The 15,325-nt window shown below is 38.1% G+C and overlaps 1 protein-coding gene across 29 annotated transcripts in view; it reads left to right on the plus strand.

Moving 5' to 3' along the window:
- Positions 1-15,325, plus strand: part of FAM135A (family with sequence similarity 135 member A) — a 112,525-nt gene that overhangs the window by 84,123 nt on the left and 13,077 nt on the right. For 8 of the 29 annotated variants that reach the window (XM_070584864.1, XM_070584849.1, XM_070584853.1 and 5 more), the window contains 7 exons: positions 589-767; positions 987-3,345; positions 4,826-4,986; positions 7,463-7,554; positions 8,064-8,161; positions 10,025-10,176; positions 11,767-11,877. In XM_070584864.1, coding sequence (XP_070440965.1) covers positions 589-767; positions 987-3,345; positions 4,826-4,986; positions 7,463-7,554; positions 8,064-8,161; positions 10,025-10,176; positions 11,767-11,877 — 3,152 coding nt within the window. Of the gene's footprint in view, positions 1-588; positions 768-986; positions 4,144-4,825; positions 4,987-7,462; positions 7,555-8,063; positions 8,162-10,024; positions 10,177-11,766; positions 11,878-15,325 lie in introns of those variants that run through there. The other 21 variants (XM_070584851.1, XM_070584866.1, XM_070584850.1 and 18 more) reach the window with 8 other exon arrangements.

Consider the following 15,325-nt stretch of genomic DNA (forward strand, 5'->3'; position numbering starts at 1 on the left):
TCGACACCATCATCAAATCATTAGTAGGCATTTGAGCTTTTGGTATTTCTCCTACATGCTGTTCTCAGCAAATGAGGAAGTTCAGACATTAAGCATAGATAACTCACTTTGAAGTGACATTAAAAAGTATAGAAGAGGGGCTGGCCCCATGGCCAAGTGGTTAAGTTCGCACGCTCTGCTGCAGGCGGCCCAGTGTTTCGTTGGTTCGAATCCTGGGTGTGGACATGGCACTGCTCATCAAACCACGCTGAGGCAGCGTCCCACATGCCACAACTAGAAGGACCCACAACTAAGAATATACAACTATGTACCGGGGGGCTTTGGGGAGAAAAAAGGAAAAAATAAAATCTTTAAAAAAAAAAGTATAGAAGAAGGTAATAGGAATTAATTGAATAGTTTATCAACAGACCATAATTTTATGTCAGTAATTTTTCAAGAAACCATAATTTCCATTTTACCAGTTTTGATCTCTGATCAAGGATCTCTTCCACAAGGAGGTTGTGTCTTGAGGAAGGGGTAGGAATGGTGAGGGGAGGGGGAAGGTGGAGTCTGGAAGGTGGCAGTGGATGTAATTTTTTTGAATTACAGTCTGACGTCAGCAATATTTTTCAGTGCTCAGAGTCATCTACAGATGTGCACCGCTATCAAAAATACTTCCTTCTGCAGTTCTCTTCCACCCCTACCCATTGAATGTAGTGAATTAGATGGAGATCTCAATTCATTACCTATAATCTTTGAAGATAGGTATTTAGATTCAGTTATTGAAGGTAAGTATAATTTAACTAAAATATGTAAGTTGTGTGTCACTTTCAGTATATTCTTCCTTTTATACGTAAAACCATTCCCTAACGTGGGGCTGTTTTGTCCCCCCTCCAGTTTCATTTATTTTTGAGGATATTAGAAAGTTATAGTCAGAAAAAGTAGTCTTAATCATATGAGTTCTCACACCTTGTTTAAACCTGAATCTTTTTTTCTTTGGATAAAAGACTTAGATGCACCCTGGATGGGAGTTCAGAATCTTCAGAGATCAGAGTCCAGTAGAATGGATAAATGTGAGACTGAAGAAAGCTCTCTAGCTGGACTTGCTAGCCCAGAGTTCACAGTCAGACCTGCTGGTGCCTCCAGTTTTTGGTATACAGAAGGTGAAGAACAGCTAACAAAATGTCTGAAAGGAAAGAATGAAGAATCAAATAAATCCAAGGTTAAGGTTACTAAGCTCATGAAAACAATGAAACCTGAAAACACAAAAAAATTAATAAAACAGAACTCTAAGGATTCTGTGGTTTTGGTAGGCTACAAATGCTTGAAAAGTACAGCATCAAATGATCTCTTTAAATGCTCAGAAGGCAATCCTTCACATAGTCAGAAGGAAGGTCTGGATCCCACGATATGTGGATATAATTTTGACCTAAAGACCTACAACAGACAGACAAGTCAAAAGGAAGCTAGCTTTTTGCCAACTAATACAGAGAGAACTGAACAAAAGTCTCCAGATATTGAAAATATGCAGCCAGACCTGTTTGATCCTTTGAACTCTGGCGGCCTAAATCTTTGTGCAAATTTGTCCATTTCAGGTAAACTTGATACCTCCCAGGACGATAATGAAATTACACAAGTGGAGCACAATGTGGCAGCTAGAAGTTCCTCAGAGGATTTCCATGATCAGCAAACGCCATCGGCAGGAGTTAGAACCATTGAAGTAAAGCCCTGTGACAAAGACCCTTTCAGTGGCGAGAAAGTAACTGTTAAAATAGGACCTTGGACAGAGCCTCGACTAGATGAAATGCTGGTGGACAATTTACAGCTACCCAACTTTGAGTCCTTAGAATCTAATGGTAAATCTAAATCTATAGACATAACACTTGAGAAGGAAGCTTTGCAGGAAGCAAAGTGTCGTTTTGTCGGAGAGCCGTTAGCTAAGTTAAGAAGTAATCAACCTGCTGCCTCTGCGAAAGAATATCATGTGGTAGTGAGTGCAGATGCAATTAAGTTACCAGATGGTAATGCCACATACGCCTCATCTAGATTTTCAGATTCAGGGGTTGAGAGTGAACCAAGTTCTTTTGCAACACATCCAAACCCTGACGTAGTGTTTGAAGTTGTGCAGGGGCAAGGCCCTTCCCCCACTGAGAGGGTGTTTCCTCCGCTTTTGATGAGGGCTGACGCCAGCGTGAAGCTTTCACTAGGCAGTCACTGCACCGAGAGCACCAGCGCTCTAAGTGAGGTGCAGTCGTCTCTGACGTCCATCAACTCACTGCCGTCTGACGATGAGCTGTCGCCTGAGGAAAGCTCTAGGAAACCTGTTGCACCTGAATGCCACCTAAGTGATAGCAAAACTGTGTTAAATCTAGGGACAGTTGATTTGCCAAAATGTGACAATAGTAAAAAGTCAAGCATTATTTTGCAACAGCAGAGTGTCGTATTTTCAGGGCATTTGGACAATGAAGCTGTAGCAATACATCCCTTAAATTCAAGCACTAAAGACCCTTTACAATTTATTTTTTCAGATGAAAATACTTCCAGTGATGTGAAAAGTAGGTGCAGCTCCAAACCTAACTTGGACACTGTGTGCAAAGACTCTCGGAGTCCTGATAGACCTGGCAACCCTGCAGGGGCAGCAAGTGCATTGGCTTCAAATCTGGTCTGCTTAGGCACCCCTTGTGTCGTTTCAGGCTCCATTTCTACTAATACAGAAGTTGGTGAAGATAGAACTGTGAAAAGGAAAAATAGTGATGCATTAAATCTCAAACAAATAAACTCGGAAGTCCCTACAGTTAAAAATGAAGCTCCTCTGGGTACAAGTGACCCTTTTTCAGCCAGTCCTGATATGGTAAAAGAAGGGCTTGTAGAAAATTATTTTGGCTCTCAGAGCAGTACGGATATTTCTGACACATGTGCTGTTAGCTACAGCCATTCAGTTAGCCCTCAGAAGGAAACTTCTAAGAGAGAAATGAGTACGCTTCAGCAGGAACAGGGTAAAGAGGATGAGGAGGAAGAGCAGGATCAACAAATGGTCCAGAACGGGTATTATGAGGAAACCGAAGCCTCGGCTTTGGGGGGGACAGTAAGTGCTCGCTATACAAACAGAGGTGCACCAGAAGAAGACAGACTTGTCACCTCTGAAAAAATAAACAGTGGCTATCTGAGGGATGCTATAAATGTGCCTACTGTCTGTACTTCTGGTTGTTTGTCTTTCCCGTCCGCACCACGAGAGTCTCCTTGTAGTGTTAAGCATTCATCTAAAAGTAAGTGTGATGCCATTACAAAGCAGCCTAGCAGCACTGGTTACAGCCTCACGTCATCGGTGTCCTGGTATGAAAATTCACCAAAACCTCAAATACAAGCGTAAGTAATGGAGCACAGCAGCATGCGCTACTAAGTATGTAGAGAGAACGTATATATATTTCTCTGGTAACATGTACATTTCATGTTCTCTACTTTCTGTAATACAAAAAGTGCTTCTGTGATTAGCTGTCTAAAATGGGGAAGTGACTTCAGTACACTCTTTGACAGGCCTGTATTTCCCCATATGATTGTCCTGTTCTATAGGCTAGACATTTCTGATACAAATTTTACATTGATAGTTTTATGTTGAAAGTATGGAATAATTGAGGTTAAAACCGTTTATTTCATCAGTACCTTATTTCTCCCTGATTAACTCCCAGAAACAAGTTAGGTTTTGTAAGTGCACCTAGCAAATAAGGACAATATTAGGTGATGAATAATAGGTTAGTAAAGACTTGCTGAACCTTCCACACCAGCTTGCGTTGGCTAAGTCAGTGGTTCCCAGAATTGAGATTTCATGGACCAGTAGAATATCCAGAAAAATGTGAGGATGACATAAATTTACTAGCATGGCACTCTTCTCAAAATATTCTGCCTCACTCCAGACAGAGTCATAATCGCTGGAGTGAAAGCTCTGGGTGTGCCTACAACAGGTCTTTAAAGTTCCCAGATTATTCTGAGTTATGTAATTAAGATCCACAGTGCCCAAAGCTCGTGAAACCAGAGAGGAGAATTGTGACGTGCTGGGAAGCTGAGGGCAGACCACCTCTGGGCACCTCACACTGTTTGTGGAACACTGAGGAAAACAGTGGTGTGACGAGTGCTGACGAGTGGCTTCACTCGGTGCACCCTACTCCAGTGAGTGTTCATCAGCTTTCTTGAGTCCAAATGGTACAATCTTAAATAGTTAATAACTGTTTGTGTTTACAGTCCCCAAGTTGATTAGATCTGTCAGTCATTCCAAGTGAGTGTGTGCCACCAATTATGTTTAGTCACGTCTCCCTCTTGATTCTGCTTCTTGTTGGTATTTTGAGAGAAAAATACAAATAACCTAATCTACTGCACACTGTAACCACCACTCTTGCTGTTAGGCTTTGTAGAACAGCTCCTTCCCTTCCGCTTATGTAGGGTTAAAAAGGAGCAGACAGGATAAGATTTGATTACAGGATAAGCATCAGATAGTCATCTTTCCAGAACTTCTCCCAGCTTTTCTATGCATACAATGTAAAATTTTGTAGAAAACATAACTCCACTCCTAATATTTTCTTAGTTGATTTCAAGTTTAAAAGAATATTTTTAGGTGATTTCAGGTTTAAAGTATTCCTTGTATTTGCTCAGAATAGGTACTAAAAATAGTAAAGAAAATTACTCTCTGATTTCTCAATCATTCAGGTGATCCCACGCATTTTCATTATTTTAAAACCGAATATTGTTAGATTTCCTCTTCTGCAGTTCTCTAAATTCAGCAGATTGTCTTTTTGGCTCTAAAAACGGAATATAATACTTACTAAAGAGTATCTTTTGTAATATTTTGCTTCAGCTTTCTCCAGGCAAAGGAAGAACTGAAACAACTTAAACTGCCTGGATTCATGTACAGTGATGTTCCCCTGCTGGCATCCTCGGTCCCTTACTTCAGCATGGACGAAGAGGACGGCTCTGAAGAGGGAGTGCATCTCATTGTGTGTGTGCATGGTCTAGATGGTAGGTAACGCCTGTTGATGTAACCCATGGCAATTCAGTATGCGTTCTTTTCCTAATAGAGCTCATTTAGTTCTATTAAATCTTGGAACTGAAAAAAAGATTTTTAAATTGTTAAATTAATTGAATCTTAAATACATTCTAAAACAGAAATATGCTTAACATTGCTAAGTGTAATATTAGATTTCCTTTTAAGTAAATTTTCCATGGGACTGATATCCATGTGCCAGCATTTTATTTATTTTGACTCTGCATTTTTCTCTTTTCTCTCTTCTCGTTGCTGTTGTCAGCTGTCACCTCATGGCAATCATTGTGTCTCCCTTTGATAGTCTTCCTAGTTCCCTTTTAGCTTGATGCTCTAAAACCTTATGAGCTAGAAAAATCAATACCTCAGAATTAAAGATTCACTAATTAATTAGGGTATAATTTAAATTCTAAGTACCTGGCTTTAGTGCTATGGTTTTATGATAATTATTTTGGCTACTCATCAGACTTTTTTTCTAGATTAGGAACTATGTTAGAAGATGCCAAATATCTCTAGACTGCAAAGGATTACTGTATTAGAATGTGATTCCATAAGAAGAAATTGACAAAAAAGTTTATGGATTATAAGAGTATAAACATGGGTCTGAGCTGATAACTTCTCATGAAATTGGAGATTTTTCTTTAAAAAAAAAAAAACTGACTCTCAAGAAATAAACTACCTCCCATGCTAAACTCTTCCTCCCCAATAATAAAATTTCAAAGAATTATCCCCCAAGAAAGACGTCTTGGCCCAGTAGAATCTCTGGCAAATTATTCTTAGAAGTTTTCAAGAAATACATTATCTCCATGTTATATAAATTATTCCAGAATAATAGAAAAAAAGATGGAATGCAGCTCATTTTATTCCTTAAAGTTAGCCTAACTTTGTTACCAAATCTGAAAAAGGTATCAAACCCACACCCCAAAAAATAGTAGATCAATCTGACATGAATACACTTAATAAAACTCTAGCAATATTGTAGAAAATATATAAATAAAACTTTAAGAAAGACCTATTGGAAGTAGAATCGATATATTAAAGTCACTAAAACAAATAGGATTTAATTCCCAGGATGCAAAGATAAGTAATTATAAAGAAATTGATTAATAAAATACACTACATCAGCGAATCAAGTAAGAAACTGTTGATAAAATTCAATATCCATTCCCAGTTATGATAACTAAGTGCCAGACTTTAACCCTAAAATAGCGCTAGTCTAGTTCTTTAATGTGATTAAGCAGATATATTTCCAGCCGGTGGAGAAAACACACTTAGTAGTGAAACACAGAGGTGTTCCTTTTGAAATCAAGGATAAAAGTTATCGGGGCCGGCCCGGTGGCCAGTGGTTAAGTTTTCGCGCTCCGCTTCCATGGCCCAGGGTTTTACCAGTTCGAATCCTGAGCACAGACATAGCACCGCTCATCAGGCCATGCTGAGGCGGCATCCCACATGGCACAACTAGAAGGACCCACAACTAAAAATGCACAACTATGTACTGGGGGGCTTTGGGGAGAAAAAGGAAAGATTAAAATCTTTTTTAAAAAAAAGGAATGGGAGCCAGCTCCGTGGCCGAGTGGTTAATTAAGTTCGCGCGTTCTGCTGCGGCGGCCCAGGGTTCGGATCCTGGGCGCGGACATGGCACCGGTCGTCAGGCCACGTTGAGGCGGCGTCCTGCATCCTACAACTAGAAGGACCTGCAACTAAGATATACAGCTATGTACTGGGGGGGGCGGGGGGGGGTTGGGAAATAAAGCAGGGAAAAAAAAAAAGGAATAAAAGTTATCTCAGTGCGTGAAATATTTAAAACATGTAAATATTAGAAGAGTAAAGTAAAAATTCAACAATTGATAATGATATGTTTATAGTCCTAAGTAAAACAAAGGAATTAACTAAAAAAGACACTAAACTAATTTTTGGAGGTAATAAATACATTTATGTATTATATCTAGATTTTAAATATTTTATATTTATAGATATCTTTTAAGTTAGTAATTAAAAGATACTATCTTAGATTATTTAACTGGATTTTTATTTCTGTCCGTCTGTCCCAGTACCATCAAAGGAAAAGCCGCAGATTAAATCTCTATCAGAATGCACCCAGGGTTTGTGAAACCATGGCCTGGAGTGGTGCTGTGGGGAGCCCTCAGTCACTCACCCCCTGCTCCAGCCAGGGTCCCGGAGTGAGCCCTAGCAGCTGAACACACCGATAGCCAGGAGGGGAAAGCGTCGGTGTGACTAAGCTCCCTCAGAAACAGACTGTCGAAAGACATTGTCTGGCTGATGGAGATCAGCTTTGACACACAAGTCGAGGACTGTTTCAGAGTGCCTTCTCTGTTCATGACCGGCGTAGGCCACATGCTTGTCTTCAGGATCTGTAAAATACATGAGCACGCGCTTTGTACCTTTAACTCTCTCATCCTTTAGACATAATTATTCATTTTCTTCAATTTCTAGGAAACAGTGCAGATCTCCGATTAGTAAAAACTTACATTGAACTTGGACTACCTGGGGGAAGAATTGATTTTCTTATGTCTGAGAGAAATCAGGTACAATATGGTGGTGTTTTCAGTGGGAGCAAACACTTTTGTACTAGTTTCTGTGTAAATATTTGCTTCGTACAAAGTGTAGTAGTAGAAATAATTTTTCTGATTTCTATGAAATTTAACATTAATGCATATCCCAAAGAAGTAAAAGTGATTTTACAGTTCAGCTTATGAACTATTCACAAGTGCAGAAATTTCTAGAATTTCACATTTCTATGCAGAGAGTTCATTAATTAAATCGTTATAAATAATCTTACATTAAATGCTGGTGGTGAGCTAAACAATTAAATAACAAAATGAGGCAAGTGTTAGTAAGAGCACTGAACATTTTTTCCCCTAGATATTCACTCTTTTTGCTCATTTTAATATAATGAATATTACATTCACTAACTTCTCTAAACACTGGTCTTAACCATATTTTTAATACCTAAATTAAAAATAATGTTTATACTCAGTTTTTCATGTGATTTTATATATTCAGTATGTAATGTGTCTGTCTTGCTTTTGTTTAGAATGATACTTTTGCTGATTTTGATAGCATGACTGATCGCCTTCTGGATGAGATAATACAATATATTCAGATATATAGTCTAACAATCTCAAAAATAAGGTAACATAATATTATATATTTATTTTATATCTCTATGAATTATGGAAAAACTAAACAGAATTTGTGGTACTTTTGTTGTCCTGTTATGACCTGTAGGAGACCACAACTCAAATTAACTAATTCAAAGAGAAAAGAAAAAATTAAAAGATTTTAGGGAAAGACCACATGTTATACTATTCTGTTTATATAAATTGTGCAGAACTGGGAAATCTGTAGAGACAGAAGTAGGTTCGTGATTACCAGGGAAGGGGAGATAAGTTACGGGGTATTTTTTGAGGTGGCGAAAATGTTCTACAATTTCTTGTGGTGACGGTAGCACAACTCTGTGACTACACTGAAAATCATGGAATTGTACACTTTAAATGGGTGAATTGTAATGGTCTGAATCATATCTCAGTGAAGCTGTTACCACAAGGAACGGTTATAGGGCAATGGATGTATGGAAACAAAGGAAACAACAAAAACCGTTCCAGGTTTCGTGACTGCACTTTATCAGTCAGTTTTCCACAAGCAAGAGATGATGGTCAAACCAGTATGTCTCATGATTAAAGCAGTGTCATGTGTAGACATGGGAGAGAGAAAAGTGTTTGTTTCTTCTAGTCCAGTAGGAATTAAAGAAAAAGTCTAAGCTAACCTTCCTGCGTCAGAAAGAGTGAAATAAGCTGTTTACCTTCGTACCCACTGGGTGGGAGGAGGAAGCTGGCTGTGTGCTGTCGGCTTTTGTAGACTTTGGTTCAGGTTTGAAGGTGGAATAGGAACTGAGAGAGAGAAGCAGGTTTCATTTGAAGTCATTTTTTAAAAACAGAATTCTGTTAAAAATGGGGGAAAGTGCAAGTATGTTGGGGGGAGGAGAGATTGTTTTCTTGTTCTAATTATTCTCTGCATTGATGGATTTTAAAATACTGTTTGTTTACTAAATTTTCTGCAGTGATCTTATAATCCTTTTATTCATTTATTATGATGAGAAAATAGTATATTATTTCAATTTTTTCATTCATCCACAAAAGTGTTCCCTCTTTTGGGTTAGATTGTCAGTTATAATCAATCATTATCCAAAAATTCGATCAGATTGATTGAGGACTGTTAGTTAGCATCATAACTCTCACCCCACAGCTTTAGGAACTTCAGCTTGGGCGGGAAGTCTATCCTGAGCTGCTCACGGGTCCGTCTGTGAGCCAGAGTTGAGCAGCTGTCGGGCTCTCTCACTGTTGATTGTCCCCAGCGGTTCATGCACCATCTGTTGTGAATAATGCTAAGCAGAAGGCTCTTCTGATTTAAACTATTCCTTAATAAAGGTCAGGTGCTTTATAAATATTAGTTATTCTCTTGGTATAATCTTAGACTTATAGTAGGAAAATGCACATATTTAACTTGAAAGTACTTAGTCAAAGAACTCTCCCACTTTGGAGTGTAGACCAGAGAATAAGAGTAACAGGTATGTAATTTCTCCCAAGTCGTCCTTTATAGGTACAGTTTCATTATTTTGTTTTAAAGCATTACTTAACAAGTAAATAATTGGTGTGTGTGCCTAAGGAGGCAAATTTATCATCTAGTCAATGTATTGTTACTTTTAAAATGTTTTTATTGCTAAGCAATTATAATCTATGAGTAAAAATTTTCTGATAGTAGCTTGTTTCTATGGAGTAAGCATTTAAATTATATAATAATGGGAATTTTCTACTGCATTCTCAATTTTTTCCTTCAAAATGTGTTACATCTTTCAAAGTATCAAACCGTAATTTTAAAACATATTAGAAATTTTCAAATTCTTAGTATTTCATATCTGTGTATAGTGGTTTCAGCTTTGATTTTTGTTTTTAAAACTAACACTACGGGAGAAATGTCATTTTTTTCCTCTTGAAGCTTTATTGGACATTCTCTGGGCAATTTAATAATCCGTTCTGTGCTCACGAGGCCGAGGTTTCAGTATTACCTTGACAGGCTCCACACCTTCCTCTCCCTCTCTGGGCCTCACCTTGGGACGCTCTACAACAGCAGCGCCCTTGTGAATACAGGTAAAACGTTTATTGTGTGGTATAAAAAATAGGCATGGGGAGAAAATCTAAGTACAAATTTAACCTTTTCTAGTGTTTACTTTAGAACTGACTTGTAACATACTTGGAATTTCATGAAACAGAAGATGTAACAATTTTTCTATTTTGTCATGCATATGAAATAAGCTGATAAAAGTCATCTCAGAAAATGGATATTATCATATTGAGATGATAATTGTCAAAAGTCAGAAGAGCATTTTTTCTTTTTTGTATTAAACTGTCTAAATATTTTCAGCAAATGTTTATCTTATAAACATGCTATTCTGTTGTTCCATTAGTTGAGCAGATTACAGATATCTATATTTAATATAAAGTTATAAAGTATTTTATGCAGAATATTAACTCTGATTTTGGTTTCGTAACAATAGAGGGATATTTTGAGAAAATGCATTCTAAAATTTTTAAAGAAATTAAAATGAATGTTGAGGCCCCAATTTTTATTAGAATAAATAAATATTTTCATTAAGAAAGATCTGGTACTTGATTTGCTTTTTGTTTGGCTCAGTTTTTCCCTTAGATTTTTTAAATGGTTTTCATAGTTTAGTCAATTATTTCCATTGTGAGAATAAATGAGATTTTATTCTTTCTCTTTTCCCTGAGCCTTGAATCTCTTATTTCCACTTTCTCTTCCACTTTCATTGACAAGGAAACTGTACCATTTTCCTTTGGACCCATTTCAAATGGTGGTACTCAAAATACAGCTAGTTTTAATTTTTTACTGTTTCAAAAAGGGAGCATGAGAAAAATGAAATCCCTAAGTAATACAAAATAGAACCCAATCTGAATAGGATGCAGTACTGTGAATTTTTTTTCTTCATTGAACTTCTCCCCAGATAGGCTTACAGTTATCAGATTTAATCAAGTAAAGGGTTTTTTTCTCTTTTCTTCTCCTGTTCCCCTCTGTAATATTAGAAGCAGCAAAAGTGGAAACGAATATTCCACAATCTTGAAAAGCCATTCCAGAATGATTGAGGTTTCACTTAATTAAGGGGAAGATGCATTTAAATATAAGTAAATGATAATATAAAGAAATACAATTAAATATGGGACTTAAATTATATTCAGCTATTACTAGAAAACATTAACCAATTGCTCATTCTAAGGACTGGTCCTTATACAGTCAGTCTGCCAAACCTTAACTGCAACTGTCTGTAGACTAAAGGCTCGGTGCTTAGACCTTTGGATCCACAGCTGTGTTTGAAGATTTTCCCCCTTTGCTTCTTTATCATTTGAACAAATATAACTGAACATACAATTTTCCCAAACTTGTTGTTCTTAGACCATTATCTATGTCATTACTGAATGAGGTAGAAATACCAGGCCTTCTAGCAACTAACCATTAACCCCTGGTTAACCTATGTGTGCATGCGTATTTTTATATTTGTTATCAGAAAATGGAAATATTTTGCAAATATATTTTTTTATTAGCTAACAAAATGCTAGTTTGGGGATTGTCGTTTTTTGAAGTAAAATATATGTTAAATTTAATAATCTTAGCACATGTTGCCATGTATTTCCAGTTATACCCATATGTCATTTATAACTCTCTAGGTCTGTGGTTTATGCAGAAATGGAAAAAATCAGGTTCTCTTTTGCAATTGACATGTCGAGATCATTCAGACCCTCGCCAAACTTTCTTATACAAGCTTAGTAATAAAGCAGGTAAGTATATAGTAACAGTTTTGAAAACATTCACTTGAAAACCTTTTTTTAAAATAAACTTTTAGCAAATAAATTGAGAACATGTCTTTCTGGTGATTAAAAAAATATTAGTTGATTATAATTTCTTAATAATGAGAGCAGACTATTTAAAACTAAGCAGTTGAGAGCATGGTTGTATAATTTTTTCACATGATTGTATTTGTCTTGTATGAGCTGCACAGCTACTCTGAAATTATCCTAAAAATCTCGGCATTTATCATTCAGTACCAGTGAGAAGTTAGTTTTTAAACGAGGCTTTTGCATGTCCTAGCCCTCCTGTGCTTCTAACTGCCCCACCTCAATCCTTAACCCTTTTTATAAACTGCCACATATTTTTCTGCCTTCCTATTCTAGGACTATTCAAGCATTGCTGGAAAATATCAGAAACTAAACTACTAATAGTTATTCTTTCTACAAATTCTTGCTACTGGATGAATCTTGTTATCCATCTCTTAATAATGATTGTTAAATATATTTCCCATCTTGAATTTATATTCCAAGCTTTCAGCCTGAAGTCCCCAACCACTCCTTTGCCATCCTCAGTCTCTGTAAATGACCTTACCTCTGACATCCCCACCTCTCCCAGACTCCTCCTCAATCTCCTGTCTTCCCAGCGTGTTCTTTCTACTGTGTCCTCTGAAATCTCCATTTGAGGGGAACAGACTGCCCTCATCTTGATCTTCAAAGAATGCTATCTCCACTTCCTCCTAAAGTGGAGACATAACCTAGATAGTTCTTAACTGCCCCCTCCCTCCATTTTAGAGCAGAGGTTGGCAAACTTTTTCTCTAAAGGTACAGAGAGTAAATATTTTGGTTTTGCAGCAATGTGATCTCTGTTGCAACCCCTTAACAATGCAGTTGTAGACAAAATAGCCATAGACAGTACATAAACAGGTGAGTGTGGCCGTGTTCCAGAAAAGTTTTTTTTACCAAAAAAAAGGCAGCAGGCCAAATCTCTCATGCTATACGTTGCCTCCCCTGCTACAGAAGCAGCTCAGTTTCTTATTTACTGAGTGCCACCTAGAGTGGAGAAACAGTGCTCTGGCTTCCATTCCCAGTCGCAATCATTGCTCCTCCACTGTCATGTAAAACTACTTCCTTGGAGGTTACACCATCCAAGCTGTGTTACCTTCCAGTCTTCCTTGATATAATGATCTGGTCACTCCTCACATGTTCAGTGAGAACTCTAATAAGAGTTCATGGACAAACGTTTACTACACAATTATGCTTGGGAAAAGATATTCTTGGATCTTAATATACTGAATCCTGGCATCATTTTTGGTAATTTAACCAAAATTAAACCATTTTAGTTAACCATTTAGATGATTCATCTAGCAGTACAGAGCCTTTCTCAACTCTAGTAACTTCCATTCCACTCCACTTTAAACCCACACCATGGCTACACTCCACCCCTGAAATTTCAACCAATATTCTGTTCTATGCCTACAATATCCTATACTTTCTCACTCTCTTGTTCCCCCCTGCTTTGTAGACTTGAGATCTCTACTCCATTTTCCTAAGATTACCCTGTTCTTCATGGTTCTACTCCCTTCTGATCCATCTCAGACTCCATGAATTATCACTTTTATCATTCAGACATTCTTACCCCTTGGTTTCCATCATAGCTGTCTAGCAAACCTGTATTGCTGTTTCTTACCTGGCTTGTTGAGCTCCACCAAAAAGGATTACACAGACATGCCAATCAAGACCAGTGATCCACGGGGTCCCCATCTAGTTGTCTCTCAGTAGCTTTCTATTCTTTCTCTTAAAGCTTTTCTAGTTTTTCACCTCTTTTCCTCAGACTTCAAACTACCATTGCTACCTTCACTTCCATGAATGACTTTGCTTCCTACTTTGGTCTGTGAAAGTTAAGGCCATCAAGCAAGAACTTTTCTACTTCCTTTCTTTTTACCTATAAACATTAGCATACCTGTGGTTTCCTTCTAGTTCTGTAGAAGATATATCAGGGGTCCAATAATTCCCCTTTCTCTTTTTTGGAATCCATTCCTTCTCATCTCAGTCTTCAAACTTCCCCTTTTCAGTGGCTAATCCCTTAACGTATAAAGTTATTCCAGTTTCTCCCATTGGGAGTCATTATAATAATAAACACCTCCCTTGATCACTGATTCTGTTGTTGTCCTCCTGTTTCTCCTTTGTTTTTAATAGAGTTGAGCCTCTTGAAAGAGAAAACAATCACTTTCACTACTTCCTTATCTTCTATTTCACTCTTCAATCCATTGTAATCTGATTTCTGTTCTCACCTCTCCCCTGAAGAGTGCCAGATCCACTTTCCTCTTTTCCCTCTTTTATTTGAACATACTGGCATTTAAGACTATTGAAACACTTTCCTTCTTGAAATACTTCCTCCCTCCAATTCTGTAACATCAGTCTCTCCTGGTTTTCATCCATCTTGACTCTCTGCTTCGTACGTGAGTTCCTTTTCTTTCCTTGCCTCTTAAATGTAGGTGTTCTCCTTGGGCTCCAGCCTCTGTCATCTGCCCCTCTCACTCTGTCCCTTCCTCTTTGACAGCATCACTCCATGTCCGTCTTCACCACTGGTAACTCTCAGGTGTACATCTCTAGCTCAGTCCTCTGTTCTGTGCTGGACTTATACGTCCAGCTGCCTACTGAATATATTCACTTAGAAGTCTCACATGACATCTAAGTTTTCAGAGACCTCATCTTTCCCCTCAGATTCACTTCTCTGGATTCCACATCTATAGGAATGGCACCACCGTCTACCCAGCCAGAAACTTAGAAGTTGTTCTGTACTCCTCTGTCTCACTCTGGCCTCATGTCCACTGAGTTACCAAGCCATGGAGCATTCAGCCTTCTCAGTAAGTGGTGGAGACTTCTCTTCCTTTTCTTCGCCACTGCCTTAGTTCCACCTTCATCACTTTTACTTAGATCATTGCTGCGGCCTCCATATGGTTACCCTGAGTCCTGTATGCCCCCTTCTCCCCAGTCTCACTTCCTCATTAGATGAAATGCTCTAAAAATTAAATCAGACCATACAGCTCCTGTTTGAAAGTCTTGTCGTACGCCTCATAGCTTTCAGGGTGAAGTTTAGACTCCATGGCTGAGGGCATCAAATCCTTATCATCTGGTTCCTAATCCTTTTACTTGCTTCATACCGTACTCTTCCCACACGCACATCCTTTGCCACACATGTCTTTTGCTTCCTGGTATCACCCATGCTGTTTCTACCACCATTCCTCCCATGTGTCTACCCATCTTTTTAGAACTAATTCTCTTCGTCTTCTAAAATTAAACTCAAGCGCCACCTCCTGTCAGAAGTTTTTCTTGACGCCCTGGTTCAACACTTCTCTACTCTCAGGGTACCTGGTAGAGTGCTCAGAATATGGCTTTATGTCCCAAATCTTACCCCTCCAGACTGACCTCATTAATG

The sequence above is a fragment of the Equus przewalskii genome, chromosome 19 (genome assembly GCF_037783145.1).
Source record: "Equus przewalskii isolate Varuska chromosome 19, EquPr2, whole genome shotgun sequence".
NCBI classification, from domain to species: domain Eukaryota; kingdom Metazoa; phylum Chordata; class Mammalia; order Perissodactyla; family Equidae; genus Equus; species Equus przewalskii.